The sequence below is a fragment of the Morchella importuna genome (genome assembly GCF_003444635.1).
Source record: "Morchella importuna strain M04M26 chromosome Unknown Morimp01GS022, whole genome shotgun sequence".
NCBI lineage: Eukaryota > Fungi > Ascomycota > Pezizomycetes > Pezizales > Morchellaceae > Morchella > Morchella importuna.
The window spans coordinates 336,348-352,511 of record NW_025763419.1 but is presented as its reverse complement, the minus strand read 5'-3'; the positions used below and the strand labels follow the sequence as shown (position 1 = coordinate 352,511).

General features: G+C 45.2%; 3 protein-coding genes across 3 annotated transcripts; 2 read left to right on the top strand and 1 right to left on the bottom strand.

Moving 5' to 3' along the window:
- Positions 1-120: 120 nt before the first annotated feature.
- LAJ45_07118 (uncharacterized protein) lies at positions 121-992 on the bottom strand (the record flags this gene model as incomplete). The annotated part of the gene is made up of 5 exons (XM_046116677.1): positions 121-134; positions 196-510; positions 624-639; positions 696-751; positions 986-992. 5 exons carry the CDS (start codon positions 990-992, stop codon positions 121-123), a joined length of 408 nt encoding a protein of 135 aa, XP_045970079.1.
- A 1,394-nt stretch (positions 993-2,386) lies between these two features.
- LAJ45_07117 (uncharacterized protein) lies at positions 2,387-9,720 on the top strand (the record flags this gene model as incomplete). The annotated part of the gene is made up of 4 exons (XM_046116676.1): positions 2,387-2,457; positions 2,508-2,561; positions 2,634-4,684; positions 4,739-9,720. 4 exons carry the CDS (start codon positions 2,387-2,389, stop codon positions 9,718-9,720), a joined length of 7,158 nt encoding a protein of 2,385 aa, XP_045970078.1.
- Positions 9,721-13,158: 3,438 nt separating this feature from the next.
- Positions 13,159-15,439, top strand: LAJ45_07116 (uncharacterized protein; the record flags this gene model as incomplete). The annotated part of the gene is made up of 8 exons (XM_046116675.1): positions 13,159-13,178; positions 13,252-13,276; positions 13,365-13,376; positions 13,445-13,592; positions 13,655-14,071; positions 14,122-14,218; positions 14,280-15,364; positions 15,426-15,439. 8 exons carry the CDS (start codon positions 13,159-13,161, stop codon positions 15,437-15,439), a joined length of 1,818 nt encoding a protein of 605 aa, XP_045970077.1.
- Positions 15,440-16,164: the final 725 nt, after the last annotated feature.

Below are 16,164 nucleotides of genomic sequence, written 5' to 3'. Positions count from 1 at the left end.
GCTTGCTTCGTTTCCCCACGCACAAAAAAGCCCAACTTTTGTTCACCTAGTTGCTTGTATTTTATTTGTTTACCCACAAGAACCCCCCCGCCACGAAGAGAAATACAAAGAGAAGTGCATCTAGAACCGCAGAGCTGTAACAGAAAATTCATTAGCAAAACCTTGACTACCAAATTCTCCAAAAGTGACACTTACGAGTGAAGAACCACTTGTTCTTTCCGGTCAGATACCTCTCCTCGAAGGCCTTCTTGATGGTCTTCTTGGCATCCTCCCTCTGTGAAGGCTCCTTGAAGGTATCCTGAGAAATGACTCCCTTCAGAGTCTCGAGCTCGAGAGTGTAACGGGTGGGCATTAAGTGGTTGTAGTTGATGACCTTAACGAACGGCTTGACCTTAGAGCGACCAGCAGCCTTCTTTTTCGACATGGAGCGGGTGACTCTAGAGGGGTAGCGTTCGATACCGGCAACCAAAGCGTGACCGAAGGGGTGGGACTTAGAACCGTCGTCCATCACTAGTTAAAATTGCAGATTTGTTAGACTTTGAGATTGCGCGATTCGGAAGTGGGGGGAGCTGATGTGCTGGTTCGATCTTGGGGGAGGGGCGGAGGAAGCGGTTCGGACTAACCCTTGACGATGACGACCTGGGGAACTTTATCAGCAATTGAATTCAATAGTTATTACAGGATTATAAGCTCACCTTCTTTCCGGCGAAGCGGCCCCGGGTGATAATCGCGACTCTACCAGTCTTGAGGACTACACCGACAAAAACGTTAGTTCTCGTTCTTCCAGAACTATTCCGTCCCACTCTCATAGTATCCGTCCACCTCTTTCCCCCAGTCCGATTCCACCAGAGCCTCCCTCTCTTTCCCGCCGAGGCCTCCTAAACCCATCCAGACACATTCCCCCACCGAACCGTTCCCATCCTGCCACAGCCCAAATCCCTGGATTTTCCGGCAAACAAAAGGAGGAGAAAATTGCAACACGTACACTTCATCTTTCTGCTGGAGGGGTTGTCGTTGGGTGGATTGTTGGATTGTCGTTGGGTGTCGTCGTAATTTGGTGGAATTTGGCCGTGTAGAGGAAATTCAAACAGCCAGGAATCCACTGCACGAAATGTGTGGGCAGGCAGTCACGGTGGGATAAATGGCTTGGCATAAATCGGATTAGATTGGGGTTTTGCCCTGATGCTTGTAGCAACCAATTATTACTACATGCATGCATATAGGTACTTTTCTCGTTCTGCAGGCTCTAGTTCAATTTGCGGATAAATTTCAAATAGAAATGACAAGCAATTCAAGTTCAATACATGTGGTGAAGGCCCGCTACCATGAATTTATTTCTCTTGGATCTACATGTACTCAGATGAAGATATGTACTCCCTACTACTTCAAGTGTTTCCCATGGGTCTAGCCGGGACTTAACACACGCTGATCTGGCGATACAGCAGTGTAGATACAATATTAAATTTGAGAACGGAGAAATCGGCGTTTAGTATAGCAAACCCTACGAGTTCTCTGCATATATCATTTGAGCCAGAGCGTGTATCCAAGTCATGTAGTGGTTATGAAATCTTTGTAACTACATAGGTTCATGTAGGTACTATTGCTGGCCACGCGAGGCTGGTAGTTTTGATGGCAATTCCCAGCGTCTGGGGGGCAGTTGAAGTGGAAGGCTTAGATTCAGCCTATGTACTTTACTTTAGGTCTACATACTCTTCTTTATTGTTGTTTCTCCTTACGCATGATGCGTGTAATAACGCCTTGAAAGTGACCCCTTAGGGTATGGTGTTGACGGCGTATCATGTAGAAAGACTTTTAAGATGAGCTCGTTTGTGGAGATCAACGTTGTTGTCTCGGTTATGAAGCTCGGCACCAACCGATGAGCTTCTTTCATTTCAGGTGGACGGTTATCTAACCGGATAAGAAATAAATGCTCTAAGTAGGTGCCACATCATCTGCCAAGACCTAACAGTTGCTGCAGCAACGGGCCCTCGTTTACCATGTTTTTGCTATGCAGCCACTCAATCAAGCTGGCGGGTGTTGATGTTTACATACCAGACCTGCAGGAGTGGACAGGCCAGCTGAGCATAGGAAGGCGCACATCACTCGCATCGCATACAAGAAGCACATACACACGGACTACTTTCCCTCATCGCCTTGTTGCTTGCTTCAATATTTGTTTCTGATAAACACATCGCACTGCTTTTTTTGTTTTTTACTCATCACCGTGGCCCACGAAATCCACAGAGAGAGAATTAGAATATCGTGAGTGTCCCCTCTTCATACATCTCATTCTCATCAATTATAACCTATCCCTTACTTCGTTCCTTTCTCTCAATCATCAGAATCTCACTCGCTCGTTGACATTAGTGAACATAATCGATCGAGAATGCCGCCTACACCAGGCAATCCTTCCACTACTCCGAAGGCTTCACGGGATATCGTACATATCCCACCAATGTTTGTGTTCTTGCCTTTTGCGCACTGTTTTCAGTTTCTCATGACCATAGCTTTCAAAACAATGCCGTTCGCAACACTAGCAATCTAACGGCAAGCCGTGATAGGTGGGACTCAGCGGATCCTACTCGCCACCCCCCTCCTTTGCCATTGAATCCTAACCCGTTTGTTCCTGGTAGTCCTCGTACGGTCGGACGGATTGAGAGCCCGTTTCTGGCGTCCTCAAGTCAAGCTCAATCGCGGGAGATATCCCCCATACGACGTCCTCGGGAGAGCTCGCCACCAAATGGCGGGGGTGTCATCTCTTCGCACAGGCGACTGAATTCCGCCCAAGCTACATCTAATATTCGTGAACTTGGAGGCATACATGCGAATGGTGGTGCTCCTCCCCCAGTGCCTGGACACGCAAGCAATAGGAATAGTACCCCCACCCCGAAAGAATTGTTTGGGACTCAGAACAGTTTTCCAACCTTGAGAGAGTCTGGGAGCCAGCCTAATCTCCCCGCCAATCATCCACCGAGTTTCCCTGCGCTAAGAGAATCTGGTAGTTTCCCTGCAATGAAGGACTCAATGCAAATACCTGGTTACCGAAGCTCATTGGACCTTGATAAAGTTCCATCATTACTTCCCCCAATGCGTGGATTCAAATCCCAGGAAAGCTCACCCCCGGGTCCTAGTAATGCTCTTGCGGCATCAACTTTCTCAACCTCCCCAAAAGAATCAAGGGAACGGGATTGGAGTAAGGATTCGCAGGAAAAAGAAATGGAGGACCGACGCAGGGATTGGGAGCGAGATGAAGTTCCTAAGTTTACAGTTCATGACCTCGAGACTCTCACATCTCAGCTTTCTGGACTCACATCAATCGCTAATAGCTTGCAACGAGAAATGGCAAATCTATCTCGCCGTTCAAAGGATAACGCTACCGATCTTATATCTCTGAAAGAAGCTACCAGAAGTAGAGACGAGGATATTCGGACTAGTCTTCGTGATCTTGTTCATAGCCTCCGGAACATGGAGAACGACAGGTTAAACGAAAGTCACAATTCATCTGTTCCTATGATTACCGCTGGATCGAGCAGTAGTCGCGCCTCAAGCTTTGCCAGTGACCTTGCTTCTTCGAAAATTTCAACAGCAAGCTCTAAAGCTTCTAGTATCGACAAGCCGAATATCGAGATGCAAGCACTTGACAAGATCTTGAAAGATATGCCCACAAAAGAAGAACAGGAGAGATTGAGAGTCCTTTTACACGATGTTCAAGAGACCTTGAAGTCTCAGGCCAACAAAGTTGAAAGCGAGAAAAAGGTTTTATCGTTACTGGAGGAGTTCAAGGACCGGGAGTATGCCAGGGGCAAGGAGCTAGCTATCCCTGGGAAACTACCTGAACAAGCAGAGGAGAAGATTATGGCTATGCTACACGATCTCCGGGATGATCTCCACCAGCGGGAACCAAAGGAAGTCGATAGACGAGTTTTGTTCATGCTCGAGGAGATTAAGCAAAAGGACGTAGAGGATGAAGAGCGGATATTTTCTGTTCTGGAAGACTTGAAAGAAAGAGAAGGGGACGAGCGAATCGAGACAGTTCTCTCCTTACTTCAAGAGCTTAAAGAGCAAGGGGATGATGCCAAAGTTCTCTCTTTCTTAGAGGAAATAAAGGTCAGAATCGACAGCATGACCACGGACCTAGAAAAGTGCGTTAGTGCGATACAAAACAAACCAAAGTCGGAATCCTCTCCCGAGTCTGAGTCCAGGTCGACCGATTCGATTGCTAGCAGCGATCATGTTCTTGAGGTTTTGAATAGCGTGAAGGAAGGTGTTGTTAATGGAGGGGATATAATGGAAGAGGTCAAGAGTTTATTAGAGGATTTTGTGGAAAGGAAGGGTGGACAAGATCAAAGGGAAGCCCAGCAGATCCTAAAAGATTTGATGAAGGAAATTGAGGTTTTGGTAACCGAGCAACGTCACGCTATTGCTAGGTTGAATAATTCTTCGGGCCTCCCATCAACTGCTCTCACTTTCAATCCCCCACTCCCGCCAGATCTCGATAATGAAGCCGCTATCACTGCCCTTGCAAATATTGCATCTACAACCACACGCACAGATATCACCCTCTCTTCCATCAATGCTCTCATCAAAGTATTTCAGAAAGACGTCAATCATGCGAATACGCATAGTGCTGAGAGTCTTTTGTCCGTCTCCAGGTTTTTGGACGACCTGCAAGTGTCAATGGCTGGTACGAACTCCCAAGCTGGGGAGATGCGTAAAATTATTGAGGTTATTCGGACAGGGGTAGGCAACACCAACGATCAAATCGCCAAATTTGACGGTTCATTCTCGCAAAAGGTCGAAGAGCTTCTTGACATACAGAAGCACATGCAACGAATACTTCTCGGCAACGAGGACGAATATATCTGGAAACAGGATGTAGGAGTCAAAGCGTCTGTCGAGGAGCTTCGAGGTGAAGTCGAGGATATGATGGACCGGAATACAGAGTCGCTCAACGAATCCACCGAGAAGACCATCGAGGCCATCAAGAACTCGAACCCAACCCCCCTCATTGAAGAGTTGAAAACAGCACTTGCCGCTATGACCGAGAGAAGTCTTCAAGCTTTAAGGGATGCTGATCCAAACGAATCCCTCAAAAAGCTTAGGATTGAAATTGCCGAATCGGCTCAAAAGACTGTAGAAGCTATCAAACATGGCAGCTCTGAGCCCACTGAATACTTTAGAGCCGAGGTTAAGGATCTATTAGAGAAGTCTTTAACATCTATTGATTCAAAGGCCGATACAGAAGGGGTAACAGAACTTCTCATTAGTATGAAGCGAGAGCTAAGGGAGCTTCTTGCCAAATCGACTGCATCGAACTTGAGTGAGTCTGTGGAAGTGAAGCTTGCCATCCAGACAGTCAACGCAGAGATGGAGGCACTGCTTGAGAAGTCACTTAGTTCAGCAATGTCACTCACTTCCTCTCATGCTGATAAAAAAACCAGCGCTGCGATCTCGGGGTTGAAGACTGAGATCAATGACATCATGTTTAAAGTAGTTACTATTGCGGATAAACCAGACAGTTCGGAGAAAATTCAAGAGTCGATTGAAATTCTCAAGTCGGAGATCACCGATCTTGTGGATAAGTACACAACCGCCCTTGCTCCTTCAACGATCCATCCCGAAGCAGAGGAGATCAAAGCTTGCATTATTTCACTGAGCAAAGATCTATGCGATGCCGTGGAGCGAACGGTGGCACTCGCCAATGAATCTTCGGCTGAATCTAACCTCACAATCAAGACAACAATCGAAGAACTCCGAAGTGATATTGGCGAGTTGGGTAAGTCAATGGCAGCAGCCGTGACTATCAGTTCTGCTTCCAGCGTTGAGGAATCAATTAAGAACGCATTCGAACTGATGAGAGATGAAGTTCTTGAGAAAATTGAAAAATCGACCGCTTCTTTTGGGATGAATGACAAGATGGCCGCAGCTATCGAAGAACTCAAGAAGGAAGTCAATGAGGCAGTAAAAAACAGCATCTCCTTAGCTGTCGCTGCTGTTCCTGAGGCTGATCTCATCAACAAGGCACATGAAGCCCTCGAACGCCTCAAGGAGCAAATTTCAAACATCATGGACAAGTCATTAGCTACAGTAGGATCCGGGCCCGCAACTATTAGGAACATTGTCGAAGGTCTACAAAAAGAAGTTGTTGAGATAACGGAGAAAACGACATCTATGCTCGCCCCATCAGTATCGGAGAAGAGGACCAAGAAACTACTTGCGGATATCAGGAAAGATATAGTCGACATGCTCAAGGAGACACCATCGCCCAAGTCTAGTATCGATGCTGTAAAGAAAGCCGTGGACGAGCTCCGCAGAGACGTTTTAGACATTCTTGAAAAGTCCATTTCAACGGCCCCTGCTCCGGCTAGTGGTCCCGATGCCGAAGCTACCGTCGACCCGAGTGCCGTCGAAAGAATTGAGAGCACTATCTCTGAGCTCAAGACAGACATCAGCGAAATGGTAGAACGAAGTCTGGCCGCTGCTATTGCAAACTCTACCTTTGACTCGGAAGAGAGCGTGAAGGAGGTAATCGAGGAGCTAAAGAAGGATGTACGTGATATCCTTCAAATGTCCATCGTACCAATCGGCCCAGCAAAAGAAGACACCGTCGGCCTAGTCAAAATGGCTTTGGAAAGTTTCAAAGATGAGCTCGGAGCTAGTTCTACAACAAAGGATTCTAACGGATTGATGGAAGCAATTATAGAGCTGAGGACTCATGTGACTGGGATGATGGAGAGGTCTAAAGATGATGAAATAAGAGGTGTTTTGGAGGCATTGAAGATTCAGGTTGAAAGGTTTTCTGGGAGTATTGCTGGCGGGGCGGCAAATGAGGGAGTCAATGCGTTGAGGAAAGAGGTTGAGAGGCTGGCAGAAAAATTTGGTTCGACAGCAAAAGAGATGAAAGATGCGGTAGAGGAGTTGAAGGCGAAGGAATCAAAGCAGCTTCAAGTGCTTCAAAGTTCCAATGATGTCGAAGTAAAAGCGGCTATCGAAACTCTGGCGAGTGAGGTCAAAGGGCTGGGGATAAAAGACACCGTGGATACTCTCAAGGCCCAAATCCAGGAGCTGTCTGAGAAGTCAAAGGACGAAGAGATTAAAGAAGCTATCGACTCGCTGAAGCAAGATATTGAACAATCATTGGACAGATCTATATCTGCTCTCGTCACCCCCAAATCGGAGAATGTCCCGGTAATGAAAGAAATGATCGATACCCTCCGAAAAGAATTATTACAATCCGTCGAAAAAGGGTTCGGGGCCTCCAAAGACTTCGAAGCTGTTCGGGAATTGACAAAAGCTGTCCGGGAACTTATGGAAAGACCGATCAAGTTTGGCAGTGACGCCGGCAGCGACCAACCTCCTGTGTTTGATAAAGTGGAATACAGAGTTACCGATAAACCTGGTGACAAGGCGGACAAGCTTAAGGTTGCAGTTGATGTCCTTAGGAGAGAGTTCTTGGAGATGATGGAAAAGTTTTCTGGAATTGTTAGCACATCAGTATCGGCTCCTGAATCTGAACAGGCGTTTGAGGACATGAGGAATGCAGCATTCGAGGTTAAACAGGCGACCTTCGAAGTAAAGAAGTCTCTGGGTTTGATATCAAAAGGACAGGCAGAAGAGAATGAGGCAATTTCTGATATCAGCTCTGCCGTTGGTGAATGTCGGGTCGAGGTAGCTGTGGTGAGAACTTTAGTCGAGGAAAAGAACACCGAAGTCAAAGAGGGTGTTTCAGTTGTCGCAAAAGCTGTCAGTGAATCCAATGTTGAGATGAAGGAATTGGTGGCCGAAGTCAAGGATGGTGTCGAAATACTTCAAACAGTCACCACTGAAGGCATTCTTGGCGTTTCCAGTGTGGTCTCCGAATTCCAATCTGAGACAAAGGAAGGACTTTCTGGAATTAGCGACAGTATTTCTGGGTTCCAAACAGAGACCAAAGAAAGCATTGTTAATATCAACACTTCTATCACGGATCTCAAATTCGAGGTGAAGGAAGATATTGCCGGTGTTAAGCACATTGCGTCCGAAATTCAGCTGGGAACGACTGGAAGCATTAACGATATCAACAAAGCGATTTCTGGGATTCAGACTGAGACTAAAGAAGGAATCAGTGACGTAAAGGGTGTTGTTGAGGACATGAAGGCGGTGGTCGAGGAAGAGATTGAAGCGGTTAAGAAGGCGGTTGAAGGTTCGAAGGTAGAGACCAAGGAGGCAGCAGTCGGTATTGAAGCGAAGATCGGAGCATCGGAAGCTGGACTCAAGGCCGCTATTGAAGAATCTAGAAGCATGGTTCAAGAGAACATCGACAGTGTGAATGCTGCAGTTGAAGGATACAGCATAGAAGTCAAGGAGGATGTGTTCGCTGTGAAGAACGCTGTTGAAGAATCTCATACAACCACCGTTCAGGAACATCACAAGACTCAGAAGCAAGTCCAGGAAGTCATGGGTCTCGTGGATGTATTGCAAACAGAATGGAAAGGGTCACAGCCAAACTTGTTCAGTGCGCTCTTGGAGTTGAAGCATCTTCTTCGGGACGCGCAAGACTCGATCGCTAAAAAACCAGACTCAATACCTCCACCACCTGCCTACGACGACTCCCAAACACAAGAGAAGCTAAATATATTGTTAGCGGCCGAGACCAGGACTGCAAAACACCTGCCGCAGCTAGATCTTCTGACCTCCATTCAGCGGCAAGTCTCTACTACTTCAGCAGATATCGCGGAGTTTTTAAATATGCAAAAGGAAGTTCTCCTCGAGGATGCGACTTCTAAAATTGACGCCGCCCGGCAGGCCGAAAACGACTTGGAGAAAGCCAACACAGAAAAAAAAATTGTCGAGGCAGCGACAGCCACACTTCGAGATGAACATGCAAATCTTCAGGATTCCATTGAGGTTTTGAAGGATGAAACAGAGCTACTTAACTCTCGGAGGCTTAAACTTACTGCGGAGGTTGCTGGTCTCGAGACCGCGCTTGATTTGAGGAGGGATGAGTTGTTGTTGCTTGAAGCCAGAGCCGAAGGTCTAGAGCGACGAGTTATTGAGGGCGTCATCGAACAATCCCGAGCACTCCTCTCCAAACCACGTTCGAATAGCTCTCGCCTATCAAAAGCCGGTGTTGAGGCTATTAGGATGAAGGCCCAGCATAGCCCTATTCCTCGAGCTTCCGCTGCGCCTGGAAGACGTCATCTTTCTTTGAATGAAATTCCCGGCGATATCCCAAGCACCACAAACCCCACAAAACCTACTAGAGGCATCAGCGGTACCATTTTAGGCTTGGGGCAGCATGAGTATTCTGCCAGTCTTGGACTGCTATCAAGGAGTCAATCTACCAGGAGTGTTCGTGGTACCCGCAAGAGCAGTTGGAACCTGAAGAACGGTAGAACGACCTCTGGGAATGAAAAAGAAAATGAAAGGGAGTCGCCGGTGGAAGAGGAGGAGATTGATGATATCAATGGGGACGAAGGCGATCATGTGGATATTCTGAGGGATGGATTGATGGAAGAGGAGGAGGAGGAAGAGGAGGCAGAAAATGGATTCGATGAAGGAAGAAGGAGCAGTAGCGGGAGTGTTAGGAGGTTTGCAGATGAAGAGGATAATAAGGGTAACGAGAGCTCTAAGCGAAAGAAGAACTATCCGGCTCTGGGTCTCGATTTCTCGGGTGAAGGGATTGATAGGAGAGATCTCAACAGGCATAGGACGCCTAGTGGTGATAGTACAGGGCCTTAGTTAAGGGTATTTTTCATTTGCTTTCTACTTTTCTCTCCTTTCCTTATCTATGGTTGTAGAGGCTGCAGTTAACATTTCTATTGTTATTATTATCATTGATACCATGCGTTTCACAAGGGCTTGTATTATGGAGCTTGGGCTACTAGGGTTTTCCTTTTCTTTATTAGTGCTTTCTCTCTTTTTTTCTTCTTTTTTTTCGTATGAATTACTATGGCATGATTTTGCTTTTTGTGCAGATTTTATTACTCTTCGATGTTTAGTAGCTTTGAAATATGCTTGTAGTAACGGTTAACTACAAATTAATGAGCTTCAATTTATTCACCTGAATAAGTACTTACCTAGTACTTCAGCACGTTGAGTAACAACCACTCCTTAGACCTATTGAAGTAAATACATGTATTAAATTTACCCAGTAAAGGGCCTGGTTGGGGGTTGCGCTCACGTAGGTCTTCCAAGTGACCCTTACTAAATGATACAAGCTGGTTCCGGCCTTTGGCCGGTGGGGATAACGAAATAAAAAAATAATGAAGAGTGTCACCAGAGATATATCAATGTGTACTGCCATGTCGCTCCGCTGCCCTGCTAAAGAGATGTGTACCTATACCGCGCGTTACTATATCACAGCCAATCAAAACCTTTAAAATACACATTGCATACTCAGTAATATCGCTATATACTCGGGTAGTCGTATGCCCTGAACGAAGAACCTGAATTGGTTAGGAAGTGCCTCCTCGCAGCTACGCAGCCTCATATGACTGATCTGATTGTAATTTTTTAATGAAATATTGATATGTTGTTATGTAGTAGCTAGTTAGAGAGCGATATAAGCTCTTACCCCCTATACCCTTCAACTTCGTTTAGGGTACTAACTACATAATTCTAGTAAACACTTGATTTCGCTGCTAAAACATCTATTTTGGAGGGGACAGCTAAAGTTTGCGTGGGTACTTGGACTACATTATATGTAAGTCGGTGTCCCTCTAAAGGCCAAATACATACATGCTCGTGGTTTTAATTGCGTCCTGTCAGCTTCTGATGTGAGACACAATAACATAACACCTGATATGTAGTATGTACTATTCCTGAACTGCTGCCGTCCCTGTTGACCCTCAGCACCGGGGCCGTGAGGACATTCGAGTTTCGATTTAAATGACATGTTCTCATTGAAATTCACCCTTAAGAATTATGCTAATAGAACATAGAGAAGACATCGTGGCCGAGTGGTTAAGGCGACAGATTAGAAATCTGTTTCGTTCGCGAGCGTAGGTTCAAATCCTGCCGATGTCGTTCTAATGCATATCAACCCCAGTTACAATTATCTCAGCGCTCTCCCCAGAGTTGCAGAGGTATCTTGCATATTTTTTTATTTCTTAAGGCGTTAGGTTGGATCCAATCGTGTTACTCAAGCCTAATACGGAAGTCTTGATATAAACATCGCAGAGGAGTGCCCATCATGAGGTGACCTATCAAGGTTTTGACGATAAGAGCTAGTCAATAATGTAAAATCGTGAGGAGTTACAGTTTTTTTTATATGACGACTTTCGTATTGGGTTTGGGTAATACGATTTGGATCCGGTCTAACGGCTTAAGGGATTAGCAAAAGGAGTGAAGTGGCTAAGTTTAATTTTGGTCAAGTTAGTACAGGATCTAGGCTAACTATTTCTTGGCTCCATATATTTTTCCAGTTCTGTTCTAGGAAACTCAAAGGAACACAATTTCTTTAATACATAGTACTTGCACGTATTCAAATTTTGTCGAGTGATATAATATGATCCATTGTATTTTCTTTTGGTACATGTATCCATTGGTACTTTCTGGTCGTACATGCGCGGACACCCCTGTTAATCGTTGCCAAAGCTTATTTATGAGACGAGAGAACAATCTCCAAGACATGTAATTGAGAGGTTGGGTTTGTACATCCCTCATTATGATCATGCTGTGAACAATATTTAGCCTCGTCTGATACATTTACTGCTCTGGCCACGGGGCTGCGCCACATACAACAGGATTCACCAGCTACATGTATATGGTATGTGAGCTTCCCTGCACATCTGAACACTTCATAACATAAACCTGTCATATATCTATACCATAATATAGTAAGCTACTACTACATCAGTGTACTTACGTACTAAATTAATTATCTGAATATTAAATTCCTGTAGTCCGGCCGGCCTACTAGTATCAACTCTACATGTAGTATAACCTCTCTAGATTACATTATATATACGAGGTTAACAGGGTATTCTGGAAAGATATTATATTAGAGTACATGTAGTTCACAACATATACCAAGGTATAAACTAGAGCATCTTCTTCGTATACGTAACATCGCCTGCGGCAGATATATATCATAGAAACCGATATGGGCCACGGCTGGGTTTTACAACCCAGAGGCCACGGCCATCCCCGATAGGTCTTGAAATACCCCAAAGTACTCTCACAAGGAAGTTGTATGTGTTTAATTGGTAATCTTTCAAAGTATATACCTGATAGTAGATTGAGTACTGTACTTAAGCTTGTTTAAACTCGTTTTTTCGCGTGGTGTGGTTGTGTGTGTAGACTCCCAAGAGTTGAGCATCGCCGGGATTTTTTTCTTTAGCAAATCTCTGTAGTTGAGATCCCTTTAATTTCAATCACTATAAAGATGTCCCTAGACGTGTTACCGGTGGGAGAATCAATATGTACATACATCCATTATCTTCGTAATCAGCAGGTACATCAGCCCCCATCATTATTACTACCATCGATTAACACCGCAATGACACATGAATTGCTAACCTCACATAGGCGCATGAATCTAGGAGGGGAACACACAGAAAAACAAAACTCAATCACATGGTATCACTCGTTCAATGTTTCCCCTTGGGTGAAATAAACCAAACGGGGTTTGACCTGGAATTTCATGCAACTCGGTATTCTATGTCTCTTCCCACTCAAGGAAGATAGTTATTGTCCAGGAACACTTCATTTGAGCGTTGGCTACGTACCTGTACAGGCTCAACAACCAAAATGCGCGTGACTTTGGCACTAGCTGAGATACCAATATAGAACAGGAAGGAAACGGAGAAAATGACCATGTAAACATTATCGCAGAAACCCACGAGCTTACATGCTCATTTAATGTCGTTGCCATGGGAGGCTCCGGCAATCACTTACATGTATATAGACATGGCTGTACCTACATGTAATTACCACAGCAAAAGCCCTGAGCCCTGAAGCCTTTAGTTACCCGCCAATCGTTGTGGTTTAAGAGGAGCTGAATCAGCACCCGCCACAGGATTCAACCGCTAGTCGCATACCAAGACTTCATCTAACTTTTGAACCCCACCTAACAAGACCTTTCTGTTAGACGGTAACCCCTCATTTTGTTTCGCGATTTCAGCGCAGTACCTATAAACCTCCACCTCTTGATTCATCGCTAGGTCAGGTAGCATAATGTCTGATAAACTCACTCGGTATGGCCTTCCAATTCGTTTTTTGGGGTTACTAGAAGGCAACGTAGCTAACGTTAGAACTTTGGTGAAAAAGTATCGCCATCGTGAGCACGGATAAGGTAAGAAAACCTCCTCGTCCCCTTCTTTTGCTTTTTCTCTTATAGTGTTGAGTCGTCTTTTTGCTAACTGGCAGCTACCCGACTACAGTGCAAACCGAAGGTATGAATATTCTAGCGGCGAACTCCGGTTGTGCGCAAATTCTAAAGTAAAATTCCTGCATATTATAGAAATGTCGACAAGAATGCAAAAAATCGTGTCCTGTTGTAAGAACAGGAAAGCTCTGTATTGAAGTGACTCCGGAGTCCAAGATTGCTTTTATCTCAGAAAGATTATGTATTGGATGTGGTATTTGTCCAAAGAAATGTCCTTTTGGCGGTATGGATCCCACATTCCAAGATTGATGGCCGACACAAGAGTCTGATCTTCTCACTCGATAGCGATTCACATCATCAACTTGCCGACAAATCTCGAAACTCAGGTGACGCATCGTTACTCCGCGAACTCGTTTAAGCTACACAGACTTCCTACTCCACGCCCTGGTCAAGTTTTAGGTCTTGTGGGAACCAACGGTATTGGTAAGTCGACGGCGTTGAAGATTCTCTCGGGTAAACAAAAGCCAAACTTGGGAAGATACGACAACCCACCGGACTGGAACGAGACTTTGGCATATTTCCGTGGATCAGAGCTTCAAAACTATCTTACCAAGGTCGTTGAAGATAACATTAAGGCTGTTGTAAAACCGCAATATGTCGATAAGTTGCCACAGGCTATTCGTGGGAAAGTGAGATCTGTCAAAGCACTTTTGGAGGGACAGTGCCAAAGGGATAACTTCGATGAAATGGTTGATATTCTTGGTAGGGGTTTTATTTTCCTCCCGTGGATCGTAAAGTTAGTAACTTTATAGACCTTCGCCCGGTTTTGGACCGTGATGTCGAGAATTTGTCTGGTGGAGAGCTTCAACGTTTTGCTATCGCTGTGGCATGTGTTCAGATGGCAGATGTGTAAGCCTCCCCCCCCCCCCCCCCACACACACTATTTATCTTCTTTTTAACGGTATTCTAGCTACATGTTCGACGAGCCATCCTCCTACTTGGATGTTAAGCAACGTTTGAAGGCTGCTGGAACCATTCGTGGTCTCTTGAGGCCGGATGATTATGTTATCGTGGTCGAGCACGATTTATCTGTTCTTGATTACCTTTCTGACTTTATTTGTGTCCTTTACGGTAAACCTGCCGCCTATGGTGTTGTTACCCTCCCCGCGTCAGTCCGCGAAGGCATCAATATATTCCTCGATGGTCACATCCCCACCGAAAACTTGCGTTTCCGCGAGGAATCGCTTCAGTTCCGTATCGCTGAAGCCGGTGATGAATTCCTGATCGACAAATCACACGCCTTCCATTATCCAGCTATGAACAAAACATTCGGAGACTTCAAGCTGCAGATTGATAAGGGGGAGTTCACCGACTCAGAAATTATAGTCATGATGGGCGAGAACGGGACCGGAAAGACCACCTTCTGTCGTATGCTCGCCGGTGTCGAACCTCCAGATGATAGCAAAAAGATCCCAAAAATGTCAATTTCTATGAAACCTCAAAAGATCAATCCCAAGTTCCCTGGAACCGTCCGAGAACTCATCTTTAAGCGTATCCGTGCATCTTACCTTAACCAACAGTTCCAGACAGATGTATTCAAGCCCCTCCGCATCGACGATTTCATCGACCAAGAAGTGAAGCATCTTTCTGGAGGAGAATTGCAACGTGTGGCCATTGTTCTTGCACTTGGTCTCCCAGCGGATATCTACCTTATTGATGAGCCTTCTGCATACCTTGACTCCGAGCAACGTATTATTGCCGCCCGTGTCATCAAGCGTTTCATCATGCACTCAAAGAAGACCGCATTTGTCGTCGAGCACGATTTCATCATGGCTACTTATCTTGCAGATCGTGTTATTGTGTTTGAGGGTACTCCATCCGTTAAGGCGGTTGCCACCAAACCCCAAAGTCTGTTGACTGGATGCAACCAGTTCCTTAAGTCCCTGAATGTTACCTTCAGACGTGACAAGGAGAACTTCAGACCTAGAATCAACAAACTTGATTCCCAGCAAGATCAGATCCAGAAACTCAGTGGAAATTACTTCTTCTTGGATGGTGAGGCTGTTCCAGAACCTATTGTTTTAAGGCCCTCAAGATCTAACAATACCACTTCTAGACCTACCTGCATAAATGTAAAAATTTCCATCATGAGTGTGGGCACTTCATTACTCCTCTTTATGATTGTAGCAAAGTATATATATTATACGAGGCATGAATATTCTGGGGTGGCGGAGAGGTAGTTTCTGTGTAGGCGTTAGGGCAAAAAAAGGGGGGTATCATTCTGTTAAATTATGCGGGTCTTTCTTTCCTTTTCTTGCTTTCTTTGCTTTATTTTTTGTTCCCATTCAACTCTTTTTTTCCTTTCCTATCTTATTCTTCGCCTATGGTAAGGAAAGGGGGTCCCTACATAACGTCCTGAAAATCAAACCAATTATTCGCCTGTATAAAAGTTTGAAATGCTTGTTTTTGATATTGTACAGCGGTGGGTATTAAGTCATCGGACGGCCTAGCCACAATTTTGCCTGCAAACGCGTATTTTGGTGGCGTTCTGTCTGATCACTTATTACCCACCGCTGTACTAGAGTATCTAGGCCTCATTTCACTTGGAAATAAAACTACCCTAGACGATAGTCAGTGGCTACATAGTCTGTGATAGTACTCGTGATCTAGGCCCAATCAGCTTTTCTCTACGTGTCTATATTTACAAGGGCCTGAGTGAATACCACCGAACCGGCAGCGGGAAAAACCCTAACCCTCCGCAAAAGATCCAGAATTCGTGAGTGTTTGGTTGCTAGCACAATGATGAATTTGACCGGATTATGCGGTCGGTGTTGTATTTATTATTAAAGTACAAA